The sequence below is a fragment of the Salmo salar genome, chromosome 05 (genome assembly GCF_965601325.2).
Source record: "Salmo salar chromosome 05, fSalSal1, whole genome shotgun sequence".
NCBI lineage: Eukaryota > Metazoa > Chordata > Actinopteri > Salmoniformes > Salmonidae > Salmo > Salmo salar.
In genome coordinates, this window is record NC_138295.1 from 86,355,943 (window position 1) to 86,369,912 (window position 13,970).

At 45.8% G+C, this 13,970-nt stretch overlaps 1 protein-coding gene across 1 annotated transcript in view; it reads right to left on the reverse strand.

Moving 5' to 3' along the window:
- Window positions 1–1,570: 1,570 nt before the first annotated feature.
- LOC106573409 (cyclic AMP-responsive element-binding protein 5) overlaps window positions 1,571–13,970 on the reverse strand; it is an 89,590-nt gene continuing 77,190 nt past the window's right edge. The window contains exons 9-11 of the mRNA XM_082975825.1: window positions 12,045–12,272; window positions 10,058–10,166; window positions 1,571–8,029 (exon numbers count right to left, since the gene is read on the reverse strand). Of these exons, the coding sequence (XP_082831951.1) occupies window positions 7,875–8,029; window positions 10,058–10,166; window positions 12,045–12,272 (492 nt within the window). The 3' untranslated portion in view covers window positions 1,571–7,874. The remainder of the gene's footprint in view (window positions 8,030–10,057; window positions 10,167–12,044; window positions 12,273–13,970) is intronic.

Here is a 13,970-nt window from a genome sequence, read left to right on the forward strand (position 1 = left end):
CATGGGTCTGTCAAACAAGTTCAATGGCTGAACACCAGAGGGCGCTAGTGTTTGTTATACTGTAAATGCCTAGTGGTGTTGTCCCTTGTAAATGCCTAGTGGTGTTGTCCCTTGTAAATGCCTAGTGGTGTTGTCCCTTGTAAATGCCTAGTGGTGTTGTCCCTTGTAAATGCCTAGTGGTGTTGTCCCTTGTAAATGCAACAACGTTACTGAATAGTGTCTCTTATACAACTTTAGTAAAAAGTTCCATTATCCAACTTCAGATAATGACCTTTTTATTCTACATGTCAGATAATTCAGTCATACTCAACCATCCTGTTTAATCAAAGAAATAACAATTCAACTATGAATAGGCTGCAATACCTGCCTCTGTTTAGGTAATAGTAGGTACTCCGAGAACTCAATAACCTTTACAGACAATCATGGCAGACTGTTTTAGAAAGTACTAACCAGTAACAGAAACAGGCTGGCATGATCATCTGGTGGGTTTGGCAGTGAGATGACTGTACTCCTTGCTCTGTCACGTACCAAACCATCATGCTACTTATCAGCTCATTAAAGTTCATTTAAGCAGTCTAGACATCTCCATATTTACTGATGGTTTTAGAACATTTAAACATACAACTATTTAATGAGCAGTCAATGGTCAGGGCTTTTGTATTGGAAGACCATGTGGATTATTGGTCACTAAGGAGTTGCTAAGGCCTCAGGCCTATCTATCAGGACATGCTTCCCTTGCCACATATCCACACACATCCTATTTACACTACAGTACCATGAACATATGCTCTACTGTATATGTAGATACACTGAGTGGACAAAACATTAAGAACACCTGCTCTTTCTATCACAGACTGACCAGGTGAATCCAGGTGAAAGTTATGATCCCGTATTGATGTAATTTGTTAAATCCACTTCATCAGTGTAGATGAAGGGGAGGAGACAGGTTAAAGAAGGGTTTTTAAGCCTTGAGCCAATTGAGACAAGGATTGTGTGTGTGTGGCATTCAGAGGGTGAATGAGCAAGACAACAATGTCTGTGCCTTTGAACAGGGTATGGTAGTAGGTGCCAGGCACACCGGTTTGTGTCAAGAACTGCAACTGTTTTTTCACACAACAGTTTTTCCTGTGTGTATCAAGAATGGTCCACCACCCAGAGGACATCCAGCTAACTTGACACAACGGTGGGAAGCATTGGAGTCAACATGGGCCAGAATCCCTGTGGAACGCTTTCGACACCTTGAGTCCATACCCTGCCGAATTGAGGCTGTTCTGAGGGAATAAGGGGGGGGGGGTGCAACTCAATATTAGAAAGCTGTTCTTAATGTACTCTGTATATATACCACAGGAGGTTGGTGGCACCTTAATTAGGGAGAACGGCCTGGTGGTAACAGCTGGAGCAGAATAGGTGGAATGTGTTTGGTGCCATTCCATCTGCTCAGTTCCAGACATCATTATGAGCCGTCCTCACCTCAGCAGCCTCCACTGGTGTATACTCCGTGTACATTCTAAGGTTCTATGGTTTGTCTGTGCTTCAAAAGGTACATCTGAAGACATTTGAGCCAGTTGAGTAATGTTACAGAACAAGTGCTTTATTCTCCTACTGTAATGTAGCCGCAGTGATATGTAACATCTGTACAACTGCTAAACAAAACGCAGACCATACAATATGCTGTGATGAGAGACACAAACATGTACAAAGTTATGCAGGCAATTATGAATTCATCAATCCATGACGTATAATAAACCGTGGACACGTATCGAAGCGCGGAAATGAACCTTGACGAACATACATTGAGAAGGCTGCAAACAACTGCTAAGCAAACATCATTTACATACATGTACAAAACATCAAAGACTCCTTTCAAAAAGAAAGGTGGTTGCATTACATGTACAGTCAAGATTATAAAAATGAATGACATTCTATACAATATTTATAGTTTTATATTTAAAATGATACATTTATACTTGTATTAATGTGCAGGCATTGTCCTCCACCTCTCTCCCAGAAACCCACAGACACTCATCCTGAACTCACAAACCTGTCTCTTATGTCTGCCTGTACAGTTAGACTAACATGTCTCTTATGTCTGCCTGTACAGTTAGACTAACCTGTCTCTTATGTCTGCCTGTACAGTTAGACTAACCTGTCTCTTATGTCTGCCTGTACAGTTAGACTAACCTGTCTCTTATGTCTGCCTGTACAGTTAGACTAACATGTCTCTTATGTCTGCCTGTACAGTTAGACTAACATGTCTCTTATGTCTGCCTATACAGTTAGACTAACATGTCTCTTATGTCTGCCTGTACAGTTAGACTAACATGTCTCTTATGTCTGCCTGTACAGTCAGACTAACCTGTCTCTTATGTCTGCCTGTACAGTCAGACTAACCTGTCTCTTATGTCTGCATGTACAGTTAGACTAACCTGTCTCTTATGTCTGCCTGTACAGTCAGACTAACCTGTCTCTTATGTCTGCCTGTACAGTTAGACTAACCTGTCTCTTATGTCTGCCTGTACAGTTAGACTAACCTGTCTCTTATGTCTGCCTGTACAGTTAGACTAACCTGTCTCTTATGTCTGCCTGTACAGTTAGACTAACCTGTCTCTTATGTCTGCCTGTACAGTTAGACTAACCTGTCTCTTATGTCTGCCTGTACAGTTAGACTAACCTGTCGCTTATGTCTGCCTGTACAGTTAGACTAACCTGTCGCTTATGTCTGCCTGTACAGTTAGACTAACCTGTCTCTTATGTCTGCCTGTACAGTTAGACTAACCTGTCTCTTATGTCTGCCTGTACAGTCAGACTAACCTGTCTCTTATGTCTGCCTGTACAGTTAGACTAACCGGTCTCTTATGTCTGCCTGTACAGTTAGACTAACCTGTCTCTTATGTCTGCCTGTACAGTCAGACTAACCTGTCTCTTATGTCTGCCTGTACAGTCAGACTAACCTGTCTTCCTTATGCTTGACCTGTGTCTGTCCACTGTTAGAAACACCAGACTATTAGCTGTCATTCCAACAAAACATCAAACAACAATTCCAGTTGAATATGTTGAGGTCAATGCCATATATTCCCCATGATGCAACATGTTTTATTTCAGAACAGTTAAATACTCAAGTAGTTGGTGAAAGTAATAAGCCACAACGTTTAGAGATTCAAAAGAAAATACAAAGTTGATGAAATAAGGCGCTTTGTAGGTGTTTCACTTTTTTGTAATACAGGAAGGCCTTAATACATGTTCAACCTTTCATAAGATCAGTTATTATCACACCTCTCAAACCCACTGTCCGAGCCTTTCTACAAAACCTTTGTGCAACACACTGGAGAAAAAGCGAATGCATGTTTCAAGTTGACCTTATTCATTTAGTTAGCTACCTTTCACAGTGAGCCAAACTGGAGCTGAACAATGTTGTAGTAACAGACATCTGAAAGGTACATGTTTAAAGCTTTTTAAGGAGCACCCTGTGGAGCCCCACCATTAGGCACAGTCACTGCCATGCAGTCAGTCTCTACAGAGAAACAGTCACTGCCATGCAGTCAGTCTCTACAGGGAAACAGTCACTGCCATGCAGTCAGTCTCTACAGAGAAACAGTCACTGCCATGCAGTCAGTCTCTACAGAGAAACAGTCACTGCCATGCAGTCACTCTCTACAGAGAAACAGTCACTGCCATGCAGTCAGTCTCTACAGAGAAACAGTCACTGCCATGCAGTCAGTCTCTACAGAGAAACAGTCACTGCCATGCAGTCAGTCTCTACAGAGAAACAGCCACTGCCATGCAGTCAGTCTCTACAGAGAAACAGTCACTGCCATGCAGTCAGTCTCTACAGAGAAACAGTCACTGCCATGCAGTCAGTCTCTACAGAGAAACAGTCGCTGCCATGCAGTCAGTCTCTACAGAGAAACAGTCACTGCCATGCAGTCAGTCTCTCTACAGAGAAACAGTCAGTCACACAGAGTCTCGCTGGTGTATTGAACCGGGCATCACTGAGACCTCAATATGGCTATTCTACCCTCTGGATATCCCAGAGGTCAAAGTGCATAGACAGCTACATGATGTCTCTCTAACTCACCTGGCTGTAGAGCTGCTTGGCTCACTGCTACTAAAGGATGTAGTCATAGTTACTACTAGTCCTGCTAAAGTATCAACATGTTCAGGGAAAAGTGGAGTTTCTCCCAGACACTGAGCTACGGTCTGTTTAGAGTCCCCCTCCACTAATGGTTTAGGTTTGGATATGGGGAGTGTAAGCTGATCCTAGATCAGTGCTAACTAAGGGGTGACTTGAGCAAGCGTGACAGAGTTGTGGTCAAAACTAAAGTGAATATTGAGCTTTCCTACTGGTTAGGGCTGTTGGAAGATGTGTTGATGGAGAACACACACACACACACACACACACACACATGTCAGCCTGTCTGTGGGAGAGCTGGGTTGGAGAGGTCAGAGGTTAGACAGAAGGTCATCTTATTCCTCCCTGGTCAGTCAGCCAGCTGGTTTTGCCCTTACAGACTAAACTCCCTAACAATACACTGGTCCTCTGTAGGTCAGTTGGTAGAGCATGACACTTGCAACAACAGGATAGTGGGTTTGACTCCCGTGACCATCCACACATAAAGAATGCATACATCACTTCGTGGTTTGAATAAAAGCCTCTGCTAAATGGCATGAAAACACACCAACAGCAGACACAGTGTCCATCAGCGCTACACTCACTGAGACTGGGGGAAACAATGACTTATAAAGGCTTGTTAGCTCAATGGAAAAGTTCATGATGATTAAAAGGTATTTGAAACAATTGACATTCCATTTAGTAATAAAAAAAAAGACAGAGAAGTTCAGGCACGTTGTGATGTTTTGGAAAGCATTCGGCTAAAACTGCTGAGCCTCGTTAGAGATGGTAGTAAGACCTTTTCATTATAAAGGGATAGAAACTCAGCCAATCGTTCTTTAACTGTCAAACACAGACTGACAATCAGACTACAAAAGCATGGAATCAATCAACTCTCTCACCTCATATCTCTCTCTATATGTCGCCTACAGTATGACAACCCCACCTGGGATATTGAGGCAGACAGAGGACAACGCCAGGCTCATATCTGGAATGTTCAGGTCATTTGGAATGTGCCGCTAATTCTGGAAGCCTGGCTGCAGCAACACTAGAACTACACTAAAGGAGATGTCTCTTAAAGCTTTACTTGGTCCTGGAGAGTGGAGGGGTCAGGGGTCAGCCTCCAGGAGAGTGGAGGAGAGAGGGGTCAGCCTCCAGGAGAGTGGAGGAGACAGGGGTCAGCCTCCAGGAGATTGGAGGAGACAGGGGTCAGCCTCCAGGAGAGTGGAGGAGACAGGGGTCAGCCTCCAGGAGATTGGAGGAGACAGGGCTCAGCCTCCAGGAGAGTGGAGGAGACAGGGGTCAGGAGTCAGCCTCCAGGAGAGTGGAGGAGACAGGGGTCAGGAGTCAGCCTCCAGGAGAGTGGAGGAGACAGGGGTCAGGAGTCAGCCTCCAGGAGAGTGGAGGAGACGGGGGTCAGGAGTTAGCCATCCAGGAGAGTGGAGGGGTCAGGGGTCAGCCTCCAGGAGAGTGGAGGAGACAGGGGTCAGCCTAAAGGAGATTGGAGGAAACAGGGGTCAGCCTCCAGGAGAGTGGAGAGGTCAGGGGTCAGCCTCCAGGAGAGTGCAGGAGACAGGGGTAAGCCTTCAGAAGAGTGGAGGAGACAGGGTTCAGGGGTCAGCCTCCAGGAGAGTGGAGGAGACAGGGGTCAGCCTCCAGGAGAGTGGAGGAGACAGGGGTAAGCCTCCAGGAGAGTGGAGGAGACAGGGGTCAGCCTCCAGGAGAGTGGAGGAGACAGGGGTCAGCCTCCAGGAGAGTGGAGGAGACAGGGTTAAGCCTCCAGGAGAGTGGAGGAGACAGGGGTCAGCCTCCAAGAGAGTGCAGGAGACAGGGGTAAGCCTCCAGAAGAGTGGAGACAGGGGTCAGGGGTCAGCCTCCAGGAGAGTGGAGGAGACAGGGGTCAGGGGACAGCCTCCAGAGCTGCCTCGGCTAGCTGGTGTCACAGTGCAGGGTAATATGGCTGATAGAACAACAATACTAGGATGTATTGCTTCAATTTGAACATATTCTCAACACCGTTCAATCTTTCATTACATGTAACGCCCTCTAAATAGCATCGATGGGTTGCTAGGGTAACAGTCATGGTCCTTTCTAGAAAAAGAGCATAATTCAATAGAAACGCCAGATTCCGGTGCGTAACCAAGTAATAGCATATCATGGCAACAGTTCGACTTGGTTAAAAACAACAACATCAACAACAACAACAACAACGTGGAGGCAGTAGCATCCCACACACTTTCTTAGCTAAGCATCTGATCAAGTACCTGACACTACATACCCTGTATGTTACACATGTAACCAGAACATTACACTATTCAACACAGTAACTATCTGACACATACTTATCTGACAGTGGTACTCAGACTCAGTCTCTGCTAGTCAATCCATCAGTCACAAGCACACATACAAGAGAATCGTCCCAAATGGCATTTACCCATAAGGCTCTGGTCAAAAGTTGTGGCCTTTATAGAGGAAAATGTTCCATTTGGGACGCAGACATAGTCACAGAGGTGACGTTAGGGAGGTCACAGAGGTGACGTTAGGGAGGGTCACAGAGGTGACGTTAGGGGGGTCACAGAGGTGGCGTTCTGAGGCTCATGTCCCATTGCTGTGTCACCACAGTGACCCGGTGAGGGTGTCGGTCTAACAGAGGTATGACATCACAAAAACGCCACACGGGTTAATGCTGCATGAATTGCAAAACTCCCTTTCAACTAAAGTACAAATGTAAAAAAAAATAGATAAAAAACATGAGACAAAAATAGAAGACAAATAAGATCGAAGACAAACCCAGAGAACACATATTAGTTAAAAAGGTCTATAAAAATACTACTATAGCTACTGTAGAAAGAGCAGCCCTGCAGGCCTCCGAGGTTTCTCTCCAGAGGTTTCTCTCCAGAGGTTTCTCTCCAGAGGTTTCTCTCCAGAGGTTTCTCTCCAGAGGTTTCTCTCCAGAGAGGTTTCTCTTCAGAGGTTTGTCTTCAGAGGTTTCTCTTCAGAGGTTTCTCTTCAGAGGTTTCCCTCCAGAGGTTTCTCTTCAGAGGTTTCTCTCCAGAGGTTTCTCTTCAGAGGTTTGTCTTCAGAGGTTTCTCTTCAGAGGTTTCTCTCCAGAGGTTTCTCTCCAGAGGTTTCTCTCCAGAGGTTTCTCTTCAGAGGTTTCCCTCCAGAGGTTTCTCTTCAGAGGTTTCCCTCCAGAGGTTTCCCTCCAGAGGTTTCTCTCCAGAGGTTTCTCTTCAGAGGTTTCCCTCCAGAGGTTTCCCTCCAGAGGTTTCCCTCCAGAGGTTTCTCTCCAGAGGTTTCTCTTCAGAGGTTTCTCTTCAGAGGTTTCCCTCCAGAGCTTTCTCTTCAGAGGTTTCTCTCCAGAGGTTTCTCTCCAGAGGTTTCTCTTCAGAGGTTTCTCTCCAGAGGTTTCTCTCCAGAGGTTTCCCTCCAGAGTTTTCTCTCCAGAGGTTTCTCTTCAAGAGGTTTCTCTCCAGAGGTTTCTCTGGACCGGGTCCTGGAGATGGAGGCAGTGTGTGAGGCCGCCCGTCCCGTACTAACAAACAGACAGCCCTCAGAGAGCCAGGCAAGGGGGGGTTAGACCAGGGATGGGATGGGGTTGGGGCTGGGGGTACGGCTTGGGGGCTGGTGGTACGGGTTGGGGGCTGGTGGTACAAGTTGGGGGCTGGGGTTACGGACTGGGGGTACGGGCTGGGGGCTGGGGGTACGGGTTGGGGGCTGGGGGTACGGACTGGGGGGGGTACTGTAGTCTCTCTCTGTCTTGTCTCTAGTGGATGGGGTTGATGTCTGTGCGGTGGTTGGGCAGGCCGTGCACAGTGCTGCCCCCTACAGCTGTGCTGGAGGTGGTGATGTTGTTGTGCTGGATGACCTGCTGCTGGGAGCAGGCTGGGGCCGGGCTGCCTGCTGGACTGCTGTCTGGACCTGAGGGGAAGAGGACAACACACAGGGTGAGGGGATGATTGCTAATGGTGTGTGTGGTGTGTGTGTGTGTGTGTGTGTGTGTGTGTGTGTGTGTGTGTGTGTGTGTGTGTGTGTGTGTGTGTGTGTGTGTGTGTGTGTGTGTCATATCTGTGTGAGTGCAGTGCTTGTAGAAACATGAATGGGTGTGTAGTGACCATGAAACCCTCAATAGAACAACTGTCTCTAGATGTCTGTTTAGCCTAAACAAACATGGTCCAACAACCTCCAACAGTTAAAACCCTCTTTATTTTCACCAAAAATAGAATCGTTACATTTCTATGTACAGTATAAACCACTGAACACTGTGTTTTCCAACGAAACATCTATCATATAGTCCTTTCAGATAAATGGAATGAGGCGCGTTGAAAGCACCTCGGCTTCGCCATGTTTGTTGTCTGTCTGAACGGTAACACTGCAGCTTTTGAAAAGCCTCCACCAAACCTTTAGTTTTGAAGCACCACTGAACAGGCATTTAACTGCTGCTTCTGAAGCCGGGCTAACATCCATCACTAGGCAACCACAACTGTCAATCAAATGATCTCCATCTGCCTGCGCTCAGACCACTCTCTCCTAAGAAAAGTACTTTGAAGTATGTTAAATACAATCACTGACAAATACATTTAGTAGAAAGAAAACACATCTATCTACCATAAAACAAACTGCTGAAGAACAGCAGCACTTTATTTATTTAACTGGGTAGGTCAGTTAACAACTAATTCTTATTTACAATGACGGCCTAGGAACAGTGGGTTAACTGCCTTGTTCAGGGGAAGAACGACAGATTTTTACCTTGTCAGCTCGGGGATTTGATCTGGCAACCTTTCGGTTACTAGTCCAACACTCTAACCACTAGGCTACCTGCCGCCCCATCAATCAATGTTTATTGTTGTCAGGGAAACAATAGAACATTCTATGCCGAAGCAGAATTCTACTGTCTAAAAAAGTAGACGCTTTGTAAATTGTCTGAAAGGTTATCAATTATCCACCCGTTACTGTAGCTGCGTCCTATGTATGAAAAGGGTCAAATAAACATGCATTAAAAAAACTTTATCCCTTTGAAAACATGTTTGATACATTTTCACAACATACTAGGAGTGACATCTGTACACAGACAGACTGGGCTTATCAATGCAAGTCTCTCCCAGTCAGTCAGTCCAGCCCAGTCTACTCACCCTCTAAACAAGGAGCCATTGAGAGCAGGGCAGTGCGAGGGGAAGTGAGCCTCATTTTCCCCTGCCTGTCTGCTGAAGCCTCACAGCACAGGGAGGGCCTTCTGCCTTCTCCTAATTACATGGAAATGTCACTCCTATCCATATCAGAGGGTGGGGTTCTGATGTCATACTCTGCTGCTGTGGAACAGTCCAATAACCAGCAGGGGGATCGGGACCGGCGGGACGGGACATGGGAGTTTGGACGCCGGTCGGCAGTCTGTGACATCTTTCTTCAGTGGAATCTCTGCAGCGACCAAGGGCTGTGGTTCAGTTCTATGACTCCGGTCCACTTCTGATGGAAAAACAGGCCTCATATTCTGGGGTTGTGATGACCAGTACCAGACTTCCAGGCCAGGTGCTATCCTAGTGCCTCTCTCCCCCACATCCATGAAACAGCGTGGCTCCTGCCAGCATCCGTACACCCTGTGTGATACACATGGCAGGATCCATATGTCCTCATAGTGCAGTGAGTGTGGGACAGGATGTCTTGACAGTCACCACCCTGGACTGAACACCCTAACCTCAGGACTGCTTCTGACTCATACACACAGACACTGTATGGCTGTATGGCTGGAGAACTGGGAAGGTTCTCTATGCAGGTTTAGCTGCATACTCGTGATAAGGCACAGGGATGAGTGTGTGTGTTTCGGGGTTTTGTGTGTGTGTGTGTGTGTGTGTGTGTGTGTGTGTGTGTGTGTGTGTGTGTGTGTGTGTGTGTGTGTGTGTGTGTGTGTGTGTGTGTGTGTGGTGTGTGTGTGTGTGTGAACAAGCTACTCACTGAGGTAACCTTGGGAGTCTTTCTGCAGAGTGGTGATGGGGCAGTCTTTATGGGTGAGGAGGAGCTGCTTGAGTTGGGTCACCTCGTTCTTCAGCATGGTCACCTCATTCTGAAAACAATCAATCAAATGTGTTTAATAAAGCCCTTTTTACATCAGCAGTTTCCACAAAGTGCTTTACAGTTACCCACCCTACACACATTTTGAGCACAATAAGAGAGATTTACTGTTAGCTGGACTGAGTGATTATCTCTGCTTGGTGAATAAATTCAGCTTTTTTTGTTGTTGAATAGATACTTGATAAAGGCCCATTTTTTATAAAAGGAAAATAGCTTGTTTAAGCCACACTGCAAAACTCACAATAAACATTCTGCATCATTACTGCGATTAAGTTTATTGTCATTGCTAAAACCATGTACAGTTACAGGATTAAGATTTCAATCTTAATTGGAATTTAATAAAACTACGGCAAATAAATGAACCAGCTCGTTATTAGGAATGTCAAAAGAAAGACATCATTTCAGGGGCTGGTTTTGATTTATGGTTGAAAATCTCTGAGTGTCTGCCTCCTAGAACTACAACAAGCCCCTACGGAACAACAGACTGAACTACAACAAGCCCGTACGGAACAACAGACTGAACTACAACAAGCCCCTACGCAACAACAGACTGAACTACAACAAGCCCCTACGGAACAACAGACTGAACTACAACAAGCCCCTACGGAACAACAGACTGAACTACAACAAGCCCCTACGGAACAACTGACTGAACTACAACAAGCCCCTACGGAACAACAGACTGAACTACAACAAGCCCCTACGGAACAACAGACTGAACTACAACAAGCCCCTACGGAACAACAAACTGAACTACAACAAGCCCCTACGGAACAACAGACTGAACTACAACAAGCCCCTACGGAACAACAGACTGAACTACAACAAGCTCCTATGGAACAACAGACTGAACTACAACAAGCTCCTACGGAACAACAGACTGAACTACAACAAGCCCCTACGGAACAACAGACTGAACTACAACAAGCCCCTACGGAACAACAGACTGAACTACAACAAGCCCCTACGGAACAACAGACTGAACTACAACAAGCCCCTACGGAACAACAGACTGAACTACAACAAGCCCCTACGGAACAACAGACTGAACTACAACAAGCCCCTACGGAACAACAGACTGAACTACAACAAGCCCCTATAACTATAACAAGGGAGAGTGGCAGTATGTCTGAGTTTAGTGGAGCAGTTCTCCTCCCAGGTTGAAAGAACATCAAACACATTGAAAGTGCTTGGTCTTCATGATCTGAACTATAGAGAAGCAGAGACGTGTGGATGAAAGGAAAACAACCATTGGTAGAGTTGGAGAAAGAAAGAAGGTCTGGGTTGGAGATGGGTGTTACCTAACTTTTACAAGAGTTGAGCAGCATTCAATTCAATTCACTAAACTTTATTTAGAATGCTGTACATAGTGATGCAGGCACGTACACAGCTCTAGGGGTGCTGGAGCATCTGCACTTTTACCCACTTATGAAAAAAACGGTCCCTTTTGATTAAAATCAAATCTCATTTTATTGGTCACACACATATTTAGCAGATGTTATTGCAGGTGTAGTGAAATGCTGTTTTTTCAAACAAATGACTTTTTATTAAATGTTTAGTGTCTTTTCAGGGAAGGGGGCAGCTGCAGGTCGCCCCTGTCAGTAGCAGAACAAGTGTTTTCACTCTGAGCACCTGCCCCATCAAAGGTGTGTGGCCCTGCAGTAGAGAACATATTTACTACATCTCCCTGCTTTATGGACATAAAAGTCTAATGTGAAGACCTGCAACACGTCCCAAATAGCACCATATTCCCTATATAAGCTCACTACTTTTGACCAGAGCTCTATTGGCCCTATGGGCCCTGGTCAAAAGTAGTGCATTAAATAGGGTGCCATTTGGGACATAACCATCCAGTCCACATAACTCCTACCAGAAGCTGCATGTTGGTCTGGGTCAGCTCTTCAGCCTTCTTCTCCAGTGACACCACCCATACTTTCCTCTTCTGTCTGCATCGCGTGGCCGCCGCTCGGTTTCTCTCCAGAAACTTCCGCCGCCGTTCGTCAGGGTCCTCGTCCACCGTCCGCCTGCGGCGTCCACCGCTAGGGGTCGGAGACTGCATCGTCTGGCTCGGCTGCATCTGCTGGGCCGCCGGCGACAACTAGAGAGAGAGAGAGAGAGAGACAGAGAGAGAACAAGGTCACACACACAAAGGGAAAGGGAAAGGGGAGACCTAGTCAGTTGTACAACTGAATGCCTTCAACTGAAATGTGTCTTCCGCATTTACAGGTCACTAAGAAGGACTTCAACCATGTCTCATTTCCATGTTTCATCTACCCTAACATCTCATGAAAGTCTTAACCTAGCTGAATTGGTTGTACCCTCCTGGTTCTAACTTCTACCCTACCTGTTTAAAGTCACTATTCACAGTCCCTACTCTACCTGTTTAAAGTCACTATTCACAGTCCCTACTCTACCTGTTTAAAGTCACTACTCACAGTCCCTACTCTACCTGTTTAAAGTCACTATTCACAGTCCCTACTCTACCTGTTTAAAGTCACTATTCACTGTCCCTACTCTACCTGTTTGAAGTCACTATTCACGGTCCCTACTCTACCTGTTTAAAGTCACTATTCACAGTCCCTACTCTACCTGTTTAAAGTCACTATTCACAGTCCCTACTCTACCTGTTTAAAGTCACTATTCACTGTCCCTACTCTACCTGTTTAAAGTCACTATTCACTGTCCCTACTCTACCTGTTTAAAGTCACTATTCACAGTCCCTACTCTACCTGTTTAAAGTCACTATTCACAGTCCCTACTCTACCTGTTTAAAGTCACTATTCACAGTCCCTACTCTACCTGTTTAAAGTCACTATTCACAGTCCCTACTCTACCTGTTTAAAGTCACTATTCACAGTCCCTACTCTACCTGTTTAAAGTCACTATTCACAGTCCCTACTCTACCTGTTTAAAGTCACTATTCACAGTCCCTACTCTGCCTGTTTAAAGTCACTATTCACAGTCCCTACTGTACCTGTTTAAAGTCACTATTCACGGTCCCTACTCTACCTGTTTAAAGTCACTATTCACAGTCCCTACTCTACCTGTTTAAAGTCACTATTCACAGTCCCTACTCTACCTGTTTAAAGTCACTACTCACAGTCCCTACTCTACCTGTTTAAAGTCACTATTCACGGCCACTTCCCTAAAAAACAAATTATGCCTACGCCACGTGCCCTCCACCTCCCCACCACTTCTTCCCCGTCTGAGGGCGTCAGTCAGTCAGTCAATCAGTCAGTCAGTCAGTCAGTCAGGAGCAGGTGGGTGGGTGAGTGAGTAACTGGACTGATTTACAGAGCAGCCCTGCCCGCCTTGTTAAAGAAGTGTCAGGCCAGTTTTCCACCGCCCACCTCCACTCAGCCTAACCCTCACAGACACACAGTCAGAAAGAGCCTGCTCTGCCTTCTAAAAGCCCTCAGTTTGCCCACTGACTGGTCCTGACATATACTTGGCATGGGTCAAGTGCTTTCAGTCCTCAGATCATTGCCGTTTTTAGGAGGAAGGTGGAAAATACAAGTTGCTTTGATGGCGGCTGTGTATACAGCCAGTGTTGTTGTAATGTTTTAATGGTACAGAAGGATATATTTGGAACATACATGGGGGGGGGGGGGGTCCTGATGGCTCAACAGTGAAATATACATTAATGGTCTTAGTTAACCTTTGGACTTATTGTAATTTACATCACTAACTTCCATGTCAACATCACAACATCAGTCCTGGGACAAATGTTTGAATCAATGTCAAATATAGGTGAAAACCAAAGACAATAACAGTATGTATTGTTAGTTGATGCTAG